The sequence below is a fragment of the Dermochelys coriacea genome, chromosome 8 (genome assembly GCF_009764565.3).
Source record: "Dermochelys coriacea isolate rDerCor1 chromosome 8, rDerCor1.pri.v4, whole genome shotgun sequence".
NCBI lineage: Eukaryota > Metazoa > Chordata > Testudines > Dermochelyidae > Dermochelys > Dermochelys coriacea.
This window is the reverse complement of record NC_050075.1, coordinates 6316129-6332879: the sequence shown is the minus strand read 5'-3', so window position 1 is coordinate 6332879 and position 16751 is coordinate 6316129. Positions and strand designations below refer to the sequence as shown.

At 54.7% G+C, this 16751-nt stretch overlaps 1 protein-coding gene across 6 annotated transcripts in view; it reads left to right on the top strand.

The window, feature by feature from the left end:
* Nucleotides 1–4351: 4351 nt before the first annotated feature.
* Nucleotides 4352–16751, top strand: part of LOC119860031 (proton-coupled amino acid transporter 1-like) — a 74622-nt gene continuing 62222 nt past the window's right edge. For 3 of the 6 annotated variants that reach the window (XM_043491298.1, XM_043491296.1, XM_043491297.1), the window contains exons 1-3: nucleotides 13642–13789; nucleotides 14818–14908; nucleotides 16560–16648. In XM_043491298.1, the coding sequence (XP_043347233.1) occupies nucleotides 13647–13789; nucleotides 14818–14908; nucleotides 16560–16648 (323 nt within the window). In that variant the 5' untranslated portion in view covers nucleotides 13642–13646. Of the gene's footprint in view, nucleotides 4360–4843; nucleotides 4873–10379; nucleotides 11096–12350; nucleotides 12354–13640; nucleotides 13790–14817; nucleotides 14909–16559; nucleotides 16649–16751 lie in introns of those variants that run through there. The other 3 variants (XM_043491292.1, XM_043491295.1, XM_043491293.1) reach the window with 3 other exon arrangements.

Sequence of the window (16751 nt, the reverse complement as noted above, 5' to 3'; positions counted from 1 at the left end):
ACAAAATGGGTGTCACAATATTCCACACATTGAGTGGCCTAGTTACCTTGACTGTCTCAGGGGTTTTTTGGCCATCTGTTGGCTAGGGTGTAGGGCTGTTTGTTTGTCTGGGTTTTTAAAAATATCACACAGAGATTTTAGAAAAAAAATTGAAAGAAGAAAAGCAAAAGGAAATAGTTCTTTAAAACAATCAGTTGGAAAAAGGAAAAGAGAGGCTTAGAGCTGGCTGCCCCTCTCTGCAATGTGGGGTTCGATTGCCGGTCAGGAGTGCCGTCTTGTATACTTTGATGGTGCAAGCCCCCTCCAGGAATGTGCTCCCAACACTTGACTGGAGAGATGCAAGCGCAGGTAGACTGACACGTTCATTCTTACTGCCACTGCTGGAGACAGGATACTGGGCTAGATGGACTATTGGTCTATCTTGGGGTGGCACTTCTTATGTTTCTGAGTCAACCTGGGCAGTAGCAGCAGGAGACCTGTCCACACTAAGAGCTGTACAGCTAGCACTGAATTCTCTGACAACAAATAACCTTCCTAAACGGGACCACGCTGGATCAGATCCATTCCAAAGAAGTCATTGCTTATGGTAATGTAAGGGGAGCCGGGAGGGTGGGCATTGCCAGCCAAAGAGGCAGATCTTCAACAGCATGGACATAATCTCTCTCCCATGTCTGCATTAAAAAATGAAAAGAGGGACAGAACAAGAAAACAGTGTACTCATATTCTCACTCCCTGGGGACCAAATGACTCATTCTGCTCTGGGCTTCTGTTACTCTAAAAAGGATGTGGTGGTGACAGCTTGAACCAAAGGAACAATTTCTTTGGCTGGTGAGGATTCCAAGCAGTGTAATTACGAAACTGAAAATCGCCCGATTCTGAACTTCTCGACCACAGTGGTAAAGTGACCATTTCGTAAATGGGCTAACCCATGGTGAGGCAGGCCATCTCACTGCCATGTCCTGGGCAGAGGAACAAGTGAATTTAGAACCTTCTAAGTTCGCAGCCAGCATATTTAGCAGCTACAGCAAAGAACTGATGCAACTCAAAATGTGCTGATCAGACTTTCTACAGGACGTGGTTCAAGGACGTTCATCGGTCTTGACAGGCTTTAGGGAGAAGAGTCTCTGTTTGGCATAAATTGTTGTAGCTCAGGATGTGCCCCTGGAAATAGAGAGTCGGGACCCTAATCCGGTGTACCCTGAGCTGTTGATTTGTTCACTTTGGGTGCGACTCTGCACCGTTAATGGGAGCTTTGCCATTGATTTCAATGGATATAGGATCAAATTGCTTGGTGGTGTTTTTTCAGCACTGTAAGTCCCTGCCTCCCAATTCACATGCTGGGCTGTCATTGCACCTGCAGATCCAGTTCAGTGCAGCTAACCCTAAGATGTGTAAAAAGAAAAGGAGGACTTGTGGCACCTTAGAGACTAACAAATTTATTTGAGCATAAGCTTTCGTGAGCTACAGCTCACTTCATCGGATGCATTTGGTGGAAAATACAGAGGGGAGATTTATATACACACACAGAAAACATGAAACAATGGTTTTATCATACACACTGTAAGGAGAGTGATCACTTAACCCAATCACTGCACCACCCTGTCCCGTATTAGTGCACTGGAGCTATATGTATACAATCATCAGAGGGGTAGCCGTGTTAGTCTATATCCACAAGAAACAATGAGGAGTGCGGTGGCACCTTAAAGACTAACACATTTATTTGGACATAAGCTTTCGTGGGTAAAAAACTCACTTCTTCAGATGCATGGAGAACTTCTTCCAGGCATCTGAAGAAGTGGATTTTTTATCCACAAAAGCTTATGCCAAATAAATCTGTTAGTCTTTAAGGTGCCAACGGTCTCCTCGTTTTTACGTATACAACTGTTGCTGTGTTAGCGCACTTGAGGTGTGAGTGGATTTACACCATCACTGCACACCTGCTATTGCAGCCGAGGTGCATGTGTGTGCCATGCAATCCCTACCTTGTACCCTGTATTGTTACTTTTGATTTGTGTGAATAAGACACTCTCACTGCACACCCTCTCCTGTATTATTTTGTGCAAGACAGGTGTATATGACCTCATCAGTGCACACCTGTCCTGTGCTATTGTGGTACATCACCACGTCCTCTGTCTTCCATTACTACCCTCTGAGCATGCACATGTGACAGCCACTGCTCACTCTACTCTGTATTACATCTGTGATGCATGTGTATGACACCTAATAATACCACTTAGCAGCTGTGTAGGGCTGATCTTCAAAGCACTTTGTAAGCCTTAACTACTGAATGCCTGCAGTCCATGGGCTCGTGTGATAGCGATTAGCATTGGGCTAATGCACAATGTTTTGCACAGTCTGTGTGCCCATGACAGGTTTAAGAGACAAAGGCCTTTGGTCACCTTTCTGCTTCCTAAACTTGCTATGCTTTATAGCGACATCCTAACTAACAGTGGGTTTTGCTCTGCTCTGTTCTGTGTGGAGAAGCACTAACTGTCCTGCCGATTCCTGCATCCTCACTGCTTAGCTGAAGCCTGCTGGTTTCTTGGGAGGCAGCAGCCCTTAGTGCTGGTGCCACAATGAGTGCTTAATAAATCTTTTTAACTAGAGGGCTGAGTCATTCCCAGTGGTTCTTGGCCCTTCGGTAACTTTGGAACCTGTGATTTTCTTTATTTTAAATGTAAATGAAAATCTGGTGAGTTGGTTTGTTGCCCGTGATGGTCTGACAGCACTGGTTGGAGCGAGTGATAGTGGATTCCTCAGCTGGTCTAAGCTCCTATCCCAGGGGTGGGCAAACGATGGCCTGGGGGCTGCATCTGGCCCCCCAGATGTTTTACTCTGGCCCTCGAGCTCCCGCCGGGGAGCAGGTTCCAGAGTGTGCTCCAGTCAGAAAGCAGGGTCTGGGTGTTGCCTCACTCTGCGTGGCTCCCGGAAGCAGCGGCATGTCCCCCCTCCGGCTCCTATGCGTAGGGGTAGCCAGGGGGCTCTGCACACTGCCTCCGCCCCAAGCTCTGCCCCTGCAGCGCCCATTGGCCGTACAGGCAGTGCACAGAGCTGCCTGACCGCACCTCCGCGTAGGAGCCAGAGGGGAAGACATGCCGCTGCTTCTGGGAGGTGCTTGAGGTAAATGCTGCCTGGAACTTGCACCCCTGACCCCCTCCCGCGCCCCAACCTCCTGCCGCAGCCCTGATCCCGCTCCCACCCTCCAGACCCCTCAGTCCCAGCCTGGAACACCTCCTGAACCCCCAACCCCTCACCCCAGCCCCACCCCCGAGCCCTCACCCCCTCCCGCACCCTAACCCCCAATTTTGTGAGCATACATGGCCTGCCATACAATTTCTGTACCCAGATGTGGCCCTCGGGCCAAAAAGTTTGCCCACCCTGTCCTATCCCATGCTGCTGTCAGTGCATCTCACGCTGAACCTGCAGCGTTCCCTCAGCCTGGGCACTCACACAGCTGTATCAAAGGATCTCAGTAAGGAGGTGCAAAATCCCCCTCTTAATATGTCGCTGGGCTTGGAAGGGCCCCCTGCGTGTCAGGCAATTTGCATTTATCAGACTGCCTGGAGGAAATCTCCCCCAGCTTCCCTGTATGTGGGCAGCAGTGGCAAGCATTTCCTAGCAGCTACTCTCACTAGACATTTCCCAGACCATTGTGCCCCAGTGTCATTACTCCACGGACTCTCCAATTCAGGTGTCACTTCATGCAACTCTGAAGTGCTCATGCAATGCTCTGACCAGCATTTCCCAGAACATACCATTAGCCAGGCTGCCCTGTGCATGCTTTCCTCCCCATAATCCATCACTGATACTGCCCCGACACAGGCCCCAGCCTGTCCCTGGTGCATGCTTCCCCCTCTGGCCCCTTAAGTGGTGCACGCTCCTTTCTCTGAGCCCTTGATAATGAAACATGCCCAGTGTAGTGGTGGCTTTTGTTACATCCACGTGAGTGCTGGGGTGACAGAGCATCACATTTATGTGAGAAGCTGATGCAGGATTCATAAGGCCAGGCCGCTAAACCTGCAGCGCCTGGAAACACATCCCTGATGTTGTCAGCGGGCATTTCTCCTCCTGGGTTCTGGCTCCACGCTGCACCCGGATCTGCTTCCCCACAGTGTGTGTGGGCGGGGTGGGGGTGGGGGCAGCATCGCCAACTCTTGACTCTGTGGGGCCAGGTCCTGGAGTCCCACCAACGCCCCATGGGATCTCAGCTTTTCCTTGCCAAAACAAAGGATGCTTCTCATCCCCCCTACCCGTGGATGTGGGGAAAATCTTGGAACGGGGAAGCCTGGAGGTGTTGTCAAACCCCAGCAGGCAACGACCCAGAACTGCAAAGCGATGAACCCGGGCCCCGAGCAGCTGGTCTGCTGACGGGCTGAGGCCTGACTCTTCCTTGCAGGCGTGGGGAGGCCAATGGGGCCCAGGGAGCAGGCTACAGGTGCCTTTCCCACGGACTGCAGGAAGGGCCGGGTTACGGGCCAGGCCGGGGAGCAGCCCCCCAGCACTGGCCCGGCCAGGTAGCCCCCCTGCAAGCACCCCCCAAGCAGGGGAACCAGCAGAGGGAGCCCTGAGCTGGCCCAGCACCGTGCAGCAGCCTGGAGCGGGCCTGGGCTCTGCCCCTGGATCCCTCGCGCGGCTGGGTCCTGCCCTGCGAGCTCGGCCGGCGCAGCGCCAGCTCCGGCCACCAGGGGGCGCAGCAACACCCGCCCCTACTGCGCACGCGCAAGCTGACGCCACCGGGCGAGGTTGCCGCGGGAGAGGGAGACCGCGGAGCCGGGCGTCACGTGACTGGGCGTCGGGTGACCGGCCACCGGAACAGCCCGATGGAGGGGCGGGGCCGGTGAGCGCCGGGCTGGGGGCGCGTGCACGGAGCGGGTATGTGCACCGGGGGCATTGCCCGGGGGTTGGGGGCGCCTGCACGGGGGGGCATTGCCCGGGGGTTGGGGGCGCCTGCACGGGGGGCATTGCCCGGGGGGTTGGGGGCGCCTGCAGGGGGGCATTGCCCGGGGACTGGGGGCGCCTGCAGGGGGGGCATTGCCCGGAGACTGGGGGCGCCTGCAGGGGGGGCATAGCCCAGGGGTTGGGGGCGCCTGCAGGGGGGGGCAGAGCCCGGGGGTTGGGGGCGCCTGCAGGGGGGGCATTGCCCGGGGGTTGGGGGCGCCTGCAGGGGGGGCATTGCCCGGGGACTGGGGGCGCCTGCAGGGGGGGCATTGCCCGGAGACTGGGGGCGCCTGCACGGGGGCATTGCCCGGAGACTGGGGCGCCTGCACGGGGGGCATTGCCCGGAGACTGGGGGACGCCTGCACGGGGGCATTGCCCGGAGACTGGGGGCGCCTGCACGGGGGCATTGCCCGGAGACTGGGGGCGCCTGCAGGGGGGCATTGCCCGGAGACTGGGGGCGCCTGCACGGGGGCATTGCCCGGGGACTGGGGCGCCTGCAGGGGGGGCATTGCCCGGGGACTGGGGGCGCCTGCAGGGGGGGCATTGCCCGGGGACTGGGGGCGCCTGCAGGGGGCATTGCCCGGGACTGGGGGCGCCTGCAGGGGGCATTGCCCGGGGACTGGGGCGCCTGCAGGGGGGGCATTGCCCGGGACTGGGTCGCCTGCAGGGGGGGGCATTGCCCGGAGACTGGGGGCGCCTGCAGGGGGGCATTGCCTGCAGGGGGGTATTGCCTGGGGACTGGGAGTGCCTGCAGGGGGGCATTACTCGATGGGGGTAATAGAATGGGGGGGCATTGCCTGGGGATTGGAGGCGCCTGCAGGGGGGGCATAGCCCGGGGGTTGGGGGCGCCTGCAGGGGGGGCATTGCCCGGGGGTTGGGGGCGCCTGCAGGGGGGGCATTGCCCGGGGACTGGGGGCGCCTGCAGGGGGGGGCATTGCCCGGGGACTGGGGGCGCCTGCAGGGGGGGCATTGCCCGGGGACTGGGGGCGCCTGCACGGGGGGGCATTGCCCGGGGACTGGGGGCGCCTGCACGGGGGGGCATTGCCCGGAGACTGGGGGCGCCTGCACGGGGGGGCATTGCCCGGAGACTGGGGGGCGCCTGCACGGGGGCATTGCCCGGAGACTGGGGGCGCCTGCACGGGGGCATTGCCCGGAGACTGGGGGCGCCTGCAGGGGGCATTGCCCGGAGACTGGGGCCCTGCAGGGGGGGGCATTGCCCGGGGACTGGGGGCGCCTGCAGGGGGGGCATTGCCCGGGGACTGGGGGCGCCTGCAGGGGGGGCATTGCCCGGGGACTGGGGGCGCCTGCAGGGGGGGGCATTGCCCGGGGACGGGGGGCGCCTGCAGGGGGGGGGCATTGCCCGGGGACTGGGGGCGCCTGCAGGGGGGGGCATTGCCCGGAGACTGGGGGCGCCTGCAGGGGGGGCATTGCCTGCAGGGGGGGTATTGCCTGGGGACTGGGAGTGCCTGCAGGGGGGGCATTACTCGATGGGGGTAATAGAATGGGGGGGGCATTGCCTGGGGATTGGAGGCGCCTGCAGGGGGGGCATTGCCCTGGGGGGGGTGTAAGTGGGGGGGCACATTGCCTGATGGGGAGAGGGGGATGTGTGCGGGGGCATTGCCCTGGGGGGGGTGGGTATGGATGCCTGCACTGGGGTTGGAGCCTAGGGTTGCAAGAGGACGGTGCCCCCTCGGGAGCCCTCTGCAGCATTAGTTGTATGGAGGGGGCAGCAGGTGTTTGCACGCCCCAGGGCGGGGGCAGAAGCTGCACTGGGGATTTAAAGCCCAGGGGTAGCCACCTCCAGGGTGGGGGTAAATCAGGCGCATGCAGCAAAACAGGCGCGCAATGAGATCGTGGGGGGGGGGGTTGGGGGAAGTGTGAACCAGGTGGCATGTGCCCAGCATAGAGGCTGTATTTAGTAGTGCCAGTTAAAGCTGACCATACACCTAGGTGACCCATGTATATAGTGTATGGCAGGAGGGGGAGCAAGGGTAAGTAGTGGGCAATGTCTGTTAGCAGGAGTTGCACTAAGTATCATCTGTCGTGGAGATGCAGTGGAGCAATGAGAGGTGGGGTCATGTGTGTTAGGCAGGGGCAAAAAAGCTACCTAATAGTCAGAGCGGCTACAGGGAAATGTTTGTCAGTGCCACCCACATATGGGCAAGCTGGAGTCATGAGGGCAGTTTACTTGTCCTCCCCAGGCAATTTGTATTTAGCAATGTGGAGGGGTGTTCAGAGCACTGGTGCTGCTCATCATCTCTGCAGGCATTGGAAAGTAAGAGTAAATGAATACTGGTAGAAAAGAGCCCTTACATCAGACACAAAACTCAAATTATGATGGTCTTTCCGGATGTCTAAACATCACCTTAATTTTGAAAGGAATAGCAGCACCCCAACCTTTCATCTCCAAACCAGACAAGGAGGAAACTCATAATAATGGCAGAAATGGCTCCTCCACCCCAATTCTGGAGGTAGAATCCTGATCTCAAAGGGCTAGACTCTGCAGATGCTTACACACATGCTTATCTTTAGGAACTTGGTAGCCCCAGTGACTTCAGTGGGGCTGTTCTTGGGTAAACTTGTCTTCATGGTCAGAGGGGGGACTGAATGTTCTTGTCTCGACTCTCTGTAAGTGATGAGGAAATAACTTGGTGGGTTTTGCTTTTGACTGAGAACGTTCTTTGCATGGATGAGACTGAAACCCTCTTTCTCTCCTCAGTACTTTTCCAAGCCCTGTTTTAGTGGGTCTCCTTCTTGCTGATTGTGTGGAAATTCACCACTTGTGCTCCTGCTGTTGTGCAATCTTTAATCCAGAAAGGAAGATGTCAAGTCACGATGGGCAGATCTGCCTGGGTTTCAAAAGAGAAGGGCAGTTAGGTGTGCTCTGGGAAAATTGGAGGGAGGAATTGAGTACTGACTGGAGAGAATATAACATAACTATGTTGTTTCTCGTATAGAGAACATCACTGATGTGAGCCTCAAATAGCATGTTAGGCTCCTGCTCCACTAATGGTTTGTTTCTAGATGCGCCATGCAGAGTAGGTGGTGCAGCTGGTTGCTGTGTAATTAGTCAGATTGCTTTGTTGGAAGAGTTTCTCTTTGATCACCAGGCTGACAATTGCCTTTAGTGTTCACAGTAAGTACACCAACAATTCACTCTCCACTGCCATTTACATCTTCCTGTTCTGAGAGTGAGTAGGATGCTGCTTGTAAAAATATCACCAATTGTTTTGGGGGGTATGGGTAGAATTTGGAAATGAATATGCCACAAAGCTGGGGGTGGGATCGATCAGCATTACTGACTGGATTTGAGATTATGCTAATTGCCTTTTGGACAGGACCCCATTTTAATGGCTCGTCTGAAGCTGAGCTACGCATGAAGGAGATTGCTTGTTGCTCTTGTATTGGGCACCTGTTTTTCGCTCACTTCCTTCTTTCTAGGTGGGGGAGGTAATTATTTGGGTTAGGGATGGTGGGGTCTGCCGCAAGCCTGCATCTTCCCAAAGGCTTCATTTTCTCTCTCCAGTTATCTTCCGCATGCTGTCCCTTTTCGAAGCCTTGCAGAATATCATTCCTACTTCCTTTTCTGTGGAAGCCTCTCTCCTTCATTCACCTAAATAAGCTAGGTTTCAGAGTAGCAGCCGTGTTAGTCTGTATTCTCAAAAAGAAAAGGAGTACTTGTGGCACCTTAGAGACTAACAAATTTATTAGAGCATAAGCTTTCGTGAGCTACAGCTCACTTCATCGGATGCATTTGGTGGAAAAACTCTGTTTTTTCCACCAAATGCATCCGATGAAGTGAGCTGTAGCTCACGAAAGCTTATGCTCTAATAAATTTGTTAGTCTCTAAGGTGCCACAAGTACTCCTTTTCTTTTTTTCTAAATAAGCTAAACGCTTAAATGATGGCCTTCAGTGGATATTGGCCCTCTAAACCAATGGTCTCAAACAAGTGGCTCGTGGGGTTATTTTCTGCGGCCCGCCTGCTCCCTACGGCCCCCCGCCTCCTCCAGCATTCACCTAGAGCGGCTCTGTCCCAGCGCGCACCGGGGGCAGGGCAGGCTAGGCTGCCTGCCCTGCCCTGCCCTGCCCTGCCCTGCCCCACCCCCAGCGCTGCTCCGGAAAGCGGCCGGGACCTAAGGGAGAGGGGGCACAGGGGTCTGTGTGTTGCCCTGGCTGCACCTCCAGGTACCTTCCCTGAAGCTCCCATTGGCTACGGTCCCCATTCCCAGCCAAAGGGAGCTTTGTGGGAGGTACCTGGAGGGCAGGTGACATGGGGGCAGGGCAGGAAGGCAGGGAGCCTGCCTGGTGGACCTGAACCCCTCCTGAAGCTGAACCCCCTGCCCTGAGCCCCCTGCTACACCCCACACCCCTCCTGCAACCTGACCACATGTCCTGAGCCCCCTGATGCACCCCGCACCCCTCCTGCTTCCCCTGGAGGCAGGGAGGGGATGGAGTTGGGGTGGAGATTTCAGGGAAGGGGTTGGAATGGGGGCAGGGAAGGGGTGGGAAGAGGTGGGACGGGGGTGGGTCCTCACGGAAGGGGTGGAGTGGGGCGGGGCCAGGGCAGCAGGGGGGTAGTCAGTGGTGCGGCCCTCGGGCCAATGTACTAGTCCTCATGTGGCCCTCATGGTCCTTTGAGTTTGAGATCGCTACTCTAAGCTATGATGTTAATTTCAAATTAACGCTTACACCTCTTCTCTCAAGTCTGGGAGGAGCCCTCCTGCCCCCATCCTGATAACATGACTCACACCTCTTTCAGCAAAACTCCCCTCCCCATTGAGAAGGGGGATCATCCAGCTTCGTTAGATGCTGCTACGGAGCAGTAGATCTTGCCTTTACCATGGAAACTAAAAGCAGCACTGTGCTGGCCTTGCGTGACTGCCTGCCTTCCCTGCTGCTTGGTGCAGTGGACTTCCCGTAGGCCGCTGTGGTGACCCACAAGACGTGTTCTGTGTCAGCTGCTTTCGGGTTAAAGCTTGCTCAGAAATAAGAGCAGGCCCGGGAGAGGACACAGTGTGGAGGAGGGTGGTGAGAGACCTGTTTCTCTTCCCCCCCCCCCCCCCCAACAGTCCTTATCTGAAGGGGGCCTTTTCTAAATGAGAAGGAAATCACTTGGGTTTCCAGGACAGGAGGGGTTGATGTAAACTAACTGCAGATAAGACAGAAATAGGTGCCTGGCTGACTAAGGAAGGAGGAAAAGTAGAATCATAGAATATCAGGGTTGGAAGGGACCTCAGGAGGTCATCTAGTCCAACCCCCTGCTCAAAGCAGGACCAATCCCCAATTTTTGCCCCAGATCCCTAAATGGGCCCTTCAAGGATTGAACTCACAACCCTGGGTTTAGCAGGCCAATGCTCAAACCACTGAGCTATGTTCAGCTTGAAGGACTGCAGGAACCTGAGCTCCCCAGTGCTGAGGGCAGTGCTGCCTGATCATTCTAGTATGTACTTTCCGTGGTTGTACAACTTTTAACAGCAGGAGGAGTCTGAACTTGACTCCAACCACAGGGAGGCTGCAATGGGATAAGATTGACTGCCTTGGAGCAAAGGCTTCTGGGTTGAAATGAATCTCTTAAGAGTGACAGCTGTCTCAGGTAGTGGATGAGCAGGTTAACACGTGCTTTATCCAGATAGTCTGTATGCAGAGCCTTGCTTTCCTCCAGCTACAATTCTAACAGATCTGCCGATCGCTTGCTGAGAGCGTCTGGAGAGAGAATGTTTGTGGTCAAACATATATTGGGCTAGCGGTAGGCTGGGAGTGGGGTGCCCTCCCAGCAGTGTGGGGAGCCAGTAGGGGAACAGCAGGAGTTATACTTTTAAGGTCAGGATTTAATAGCATTGTGGTAGGGCTGTGTAGGAGGAAGCTTGTGTGACTTCTGTCTGTGCTATGTTTGGCTCCAGCCGGAGCAATGACTCCCTCCGTTCCCTGGTCAACTAAGTTGCCAAACTTCAGAGAATAGTTTTTAGAGGTACAGGGGCAGTTACTAAACTAAGGACGCTGCTTGCTGGATTTCTTACAATAGGGGGTCTTAAAGCTTGACATCAAAGATCTCTCTAGATAATAGCAGGAGTGGAAGTTGCCAAGGTCTGCTGTCCCTGTTCCTTGGTGTTCTTGACTTGCAAGCTGTTCTCAGACATATTGCGCGAGGCTCTCGAGGTAAGATTGTTTCTATGCCTCTCTTCTCCTTCCTTTCTTCTTCCTCCTGCCATAGCCCCCATCCCAAAAAAGCAAATGTGGCATGTTTCCAGACAGCCCTTAGTTTCTGTACCTCAGTGGCTATTGAGAGCAGCTGGGATGTTCAGAAGGAAAATGAAGAGTTGAAGATGATGGAGCATCTGAGCCTGAGTGAGGAGGAGGAGGACAGTGAACTCGTCGTAGTGGCAAAGAAATGTTTTGGGGCAGGGTGACTACCAAGAGTTCAGTTGCTTGCCATTTAGTGCCAGCTGACCAGTGTTGGAAAGGCATACCCCAGGCTGGGGAGAGGAGGCAGAGTTGGAGCCAGGAGGTTACCTTGGGGGAGAGTATGGAAGAAGAAGTGGGCCCAGGAGCAGAACACATACACAGCTGCTGGTGGGCATCCTGAAGGGAATGCTGGGAAGTGGCTAGACAGGTCGGGGGGGAGCTGGAAGAGCTCAATGCCCTGGAAGCCCAGAGGGTTACGTTTGATGGGAATTCCCTAGCGTTCTTCAGGATACTTTCCACCTTTGTCTCATCTTCCCGGCAGTGGGGCAGCAAACTGTCCTCCTCTCTGGCCTGCCGTTCCCCCCTGTGTTGTATCTGACTCGGTTACCTGTTCCAGATAGGGAACCGAGGCTCGGATTTTGGGCAGGTCACATGATGGTGTTGCAGAGCCAGGAACATGAACCCAGGACTCCTGAGTTCCCGTCCAGTAGTGTAACCCCAAGGCCAGGCATCCATCCATCTTTCCATCCCTTGTTTTGTGTGTCCTATCTCTCTCCTGGCCTTGCTTTCTGTTTTCACTCCTTGCTGCTTCCCTCCACCACCTGCTCCTTTTTCCCCATTCTGTTCTCTACCTCTCTGCAGTGTTGTTTCCTTGAGCAGCCCACAAGCTGTAGCAAATATTGGAGTGCCTGTTGTCCAGGGAGAATGGCAGTTTGCTCTGGACCCAATCCCGCTTTCATTGCGGTCTTGCAATTGCTTCAGTCGAAGCAGAAGCAGGCCCCTTGTGCCCAGGGGAATGACTCAAAGCTGCATGGTGCCACACGCTTCCATGCATATATATTGCATATCTCCGAGGCTGTGATGCTTGCCCATTCTGCTTGTGGTTTGTTACTTAAAGGTGAATTGTGACACTCTGTGGTAGGAATGGAAACCAAGCCTGGATCAGTTTAGCAGTCATTAAAGCATATTTCTTTCTTCGTGTCTCCGCAAATTAACGACAGGTTTCCAGCCGGTTGCTAATACTTCCTGTGGGGCTGCAACCATTGGTCACCCCAGCAGCAGACTTGTCTCTCGGTTTGCCTGATGTTTTCAGCCCAAGTGGAACTGCTACTCCGAGGCCGAGGCTGGGCCAGGAGCAGTGAAACTAGATGCCGGGTGGATTTCCATGCCTTCCCTCCCAATCCTCCTGCAAACCTCTGAAGCCTCTTTGGAGGGTTTGAATGTTTACCATGTTAAGACACGGCAAACATCATACTTGGGAGGAATAGTGTCTGGACCTGCAGTCAGCATGCCGGGGGCAAAGGCATCTGGAAACTCTCCAGGCTTAATCTTGGAATTAAGCATCTGATTGCTTCTTGGCTTGCCCCCAGGAGAAAGAGGCCTTCCTTTGAAATGATAACCTATGGGTTCTGTACGACGCCTAGTTGCTAGAGCACTGACTGAGTAGAAAGGCTTCTGAAAGCCGTTGTTTTCTCTTGTCAGATCTTATCCAGGAAGCAGTTTAAGCTCCTAATCCAACTTGATCAGTCTGATTTCATGGTGCGGGCGGGGGAGGGACAGGAAGTCCTGAACCCTGGGTAAAAATTCCTGGAGCTGGCCCTGGCAGTGGGGTTGAGACCTGCTTGTTGTAAACACGGATCTCAAAATACCAAGATGAAAGACGGTTGGAAACTCTGCTGGCTGCGTATGGGGCAGTTGCTCACCTGCAGCGAAAGTCACTTAACAGACAACCAGTGTCTCTTCACTGGGAGTCCTTTGGGTGCCTGTCAGTCCTGAGTATATCCACTCTCTGGTGGGGTGTTACAGCTGCCATCTAGCCTGTACAGAACCCTCCATTCTGAGCAGCTGTCAACAGCCTTCCGTAGAGGTGACCTGCAAGTAGATGGAGAGCTCCGGGGCTGTGTGCTGCCAGCTTGCACGGGCGCTGGTTGCTCTGTGTACCTGGCCTGTTTGGGAGAAGTGATACCGACATCAGTGTCATCTGGTGTTAAGTATCTGGGCAGGTCACCTCCGAGTGATCTGTCCCTGCAGGAATTGCTGGGTGCATCCCGGGTGGGTGTGTCTTGCTTTGGGGAGGAGTGCAGGACTTATATTGACCCCTGCACAGGCCTGGGCTCTCCGGTTGGTCTGGTGGCCCTATAATAGCCTGCCAGGGAGAGTCTGCTTGGCAGTAGCACAGGGAGCTGGTCCTGTGACCATGGGTGAACCAAAGAAAGCCCAGTTAGGGAGCACAGAAGTGACTCCGGCCAGGAGCATAGAGTTAGCAGCAGTAGCAGTTCCTGATGTGATTGTTTCCACAGCCATTATGTCCACCAGGAGGCTGCGGAGCGAGGACTACAATGACTACAGCTCCACAGAGGCTACACCTGACAGGAGCCCCCCCGAAGGCATAAACCGCTTTGCCTCTCCTGAGTCCTACCAGCGGTTCGGGGAGAGCAACGGGACAACGTGAGTGACTGGTTCAGAACAACCTCTTGTCTCCGCTGACGCCGACTGCCTGGGCGTGACTGGTGGTGGGCTCTGCATTCAGCTGCTGGCCGCTGCGACCCCCTGGTACTCCTCGCAGGATGCTCCGGGACCCTGTGCTGTGTAACCGGGAAAGCACTAGCTCCCTTTCAGGGTCGGGGAGGTGGCTGGCTTTGCAGACTCTCTCGTGCCTGTCCGTACAGGTCTCCGGGAGCAAGGGCTCCGCCCGCCAGCGTGGCTGTAAGCTCAATCCGGGTGTGGATAGACTGGGTACTTGGCACAGATACCTGGTGTCAGCAGACATTTTTTCCGGCAGTTTATTTCCTCTGCGAAGCCTGACTCAGAGACAGCATCTTTTTTTTGAAAGCAGCTTTGGATTGCCCTCTCCCCACCTGCATTCCCCTGCCACCTTGTTTTCCCCAGCCAGCTCTGACTTGGGGATGTGGAAGGCAGATGACTTGCCTGGATTCAGAGCAATCAGTGGCATGCTAGCAGTAATGTCTCAGCATCTTCCTTGCTCCCAGTTCAAGCAAAAGGGTACCCGCCGGGGCAGCTAGCGTTGAAGCAGCTGTAATCAAAAATGATTTAACACCGTGGGCACCCAGGCCTCCGAACGGGGAAGCTCCTGACCTGCAGAGTTTGCTCGGGGCTACCCAACATCTCCCTGAATGGCAGTGCAAGATGTTTGAGCTCATGGACCCATTCAGTATTAGTTGCTTCTGACTGCGTTGTCATCTGCTGGTGCAGCCAGGCTTACGAAGACCTGCAGGTGCTAAGCTCTGCTTGCTGCTCCGGCAGACACATCTGCTGCTCAGAGATCCTGCAAGGGTATTTTCTTTTCCCAGCCACTGGCAAGCTCTGTTCAAGAGCAGCCTAGGACTAGAGTGGCTGTGTGGCGGGGAGGCTGGGGCTGAAGTACACTGTCAGGCTTGCACTGCGGCTCGGGGATGGGGCTGGGGTTTGAATATCCTGTGGCGCTCCTGACCATCTCTGTATCTTCTCATCTGCAGATGGTTTCAAACCTTGATCCACCTGGTGAAAGGGAATATTGGCACTGGCCTGCTGGGACTGCCCCTGGCTGTGAAAAATGCTGGCATCGTGGTAAGACTGCGACTTCCCTCATAGCACGCAGACACCCATTCCAATTGTGGGTGGGGGCTCCGGCTTGGTTTCTGGACAGTGGCATGTTGGTGACTTGGACTCAGGCCTTCTGTGTGTCTAACACCTCCTGCTTAGATGGCTGCTGGGGTTGATCATAGGCTAGACAGTATCCAGCCCTACGTCACCGGTTCCACTCCCTGCTAAGTCAATAGTGACTGCATGGCTAGTGGCTGGCTGTTCAGAAGCCCCAGCGAAGAGCTGCAGCGTTGGGCTGGTTCCTTGGGGAAAGGTATCAGCAGGGCTTTGCTGCTGGGTTCCTCTTGGTGCCATTTCCTCTGCCCGGGCTTAAAGCAGGGCGTTGGGGAAGGTTTGCCTGTGCACTGAGGTCACTGTGCTGTATCCTATAGACAAACCGAGGGCTGCAGACTCCAGAACTGTGGGGAGGGCGCTTTTTGCTGATTGTACAGCGACCCTTAGCCTCGTGTGGGTCTCTTTCCAATGCTGCAGTTAGACCAGTGATTGTAAAGCCTCTGGCTGCTAGAAGAAAAGGAGGACTTGTGACACCGTAGAGACTAACAAATTTATTTGAGCATAAGCTTTCGTGAGCTACAGCTCACTTCATCGGATGCATTCAGTGGAAAATACACTCCCCACTGTATTTTCCACTGAATGCATCCGATGAAGTGAGCTGTAGCTCACGAAAGCTTATGCTCAAATAAATTTGTTAGTCTCTAAGGTGCCACAAGTACTCCTTTTTCTTTTTGCGAATACAGACTAAAACAGCTGCTAGAAGGTGTCTGCTAGAAGGTGTCCTCTCACCCCCTTACCTAGACTGAGAAAACACATTGTGTAACATCGGGGGTCTCTTCTCTCCTTCTAGCAATTAAGTACACGTGTAAATTGTGACTTAAAACAAAACCTTGCAGTATGACAACATCCCGTCTGCCTAGCCCAGGCGGTAGAACTTGGGCATTAATGCTGTCCCAGAAGCACCTAGTTCTGAACTGCATTCCTTAGCAGCCTTCCTGCTGATTAACATTCTTGTGTATCTAGCTGCTCCTGCAACCGTCAGGCACTGATACAGGCGTATTCGTCTCGCCAGTATCTATAACAGCCCATACAGTGCATAGCTTCGGCATCTGTGGAGGGAGCAGGCTGCCCTTCTGCCCATTCCCCTGGAGCTCCAGGGGTGCTGGGGATCCTGATACTGAGTCCAACCCCAACGGTTCCATTTCCCCCTTGACTTTACTAATCTGGTTCCATGCATGGTTTAAATATCGTCCATCTTCTATAAAGCTCCTTGATGTGCTTTGGCATCAGACGAAGCCAACATACCTCGCTTGGGGCTTCCGCTACTCTCCAGCAGTCCGCAGTCGCGAGGTCGCCCCAGACCTGGGATTGTGTTGTACAGCAGGGAACAATGCAGCATTTGGAAAGGCAGAGCCTGGATCCTACAGAGCTTTCCGCCCTCACAGTTCTGATTCCCACTGTGTTAGGAGTTTTGCCTGGGTTCCTTGGTACACTCTTCTAATGCAGGCAGGACCGTGCTTGTGTTCTCAGCTCTCTATGTTGCTGTCTAACGTAAACCCAGTCTTGCAGTTCTGGTTTTAACCATCAGAGTGCACTCTTCTCTCTCTCTCCTGCTGTCTAGCTGGGCCCTCTCAGTTTGCTGGTGATGGGAATCGCCGCAGTGCATTGTATGGGCATCCTGGTTAAATGCGCTCACCACTTCTGCAACAAGTAAGATAAACCCCCACTGCTGTCGTGCCTGAAGTGTTGGCCTCCTATCCCCTTCCCAGCACTCCTCTTGCCTTAGTTTTATGGAGCCCATTAGAAATGGGGT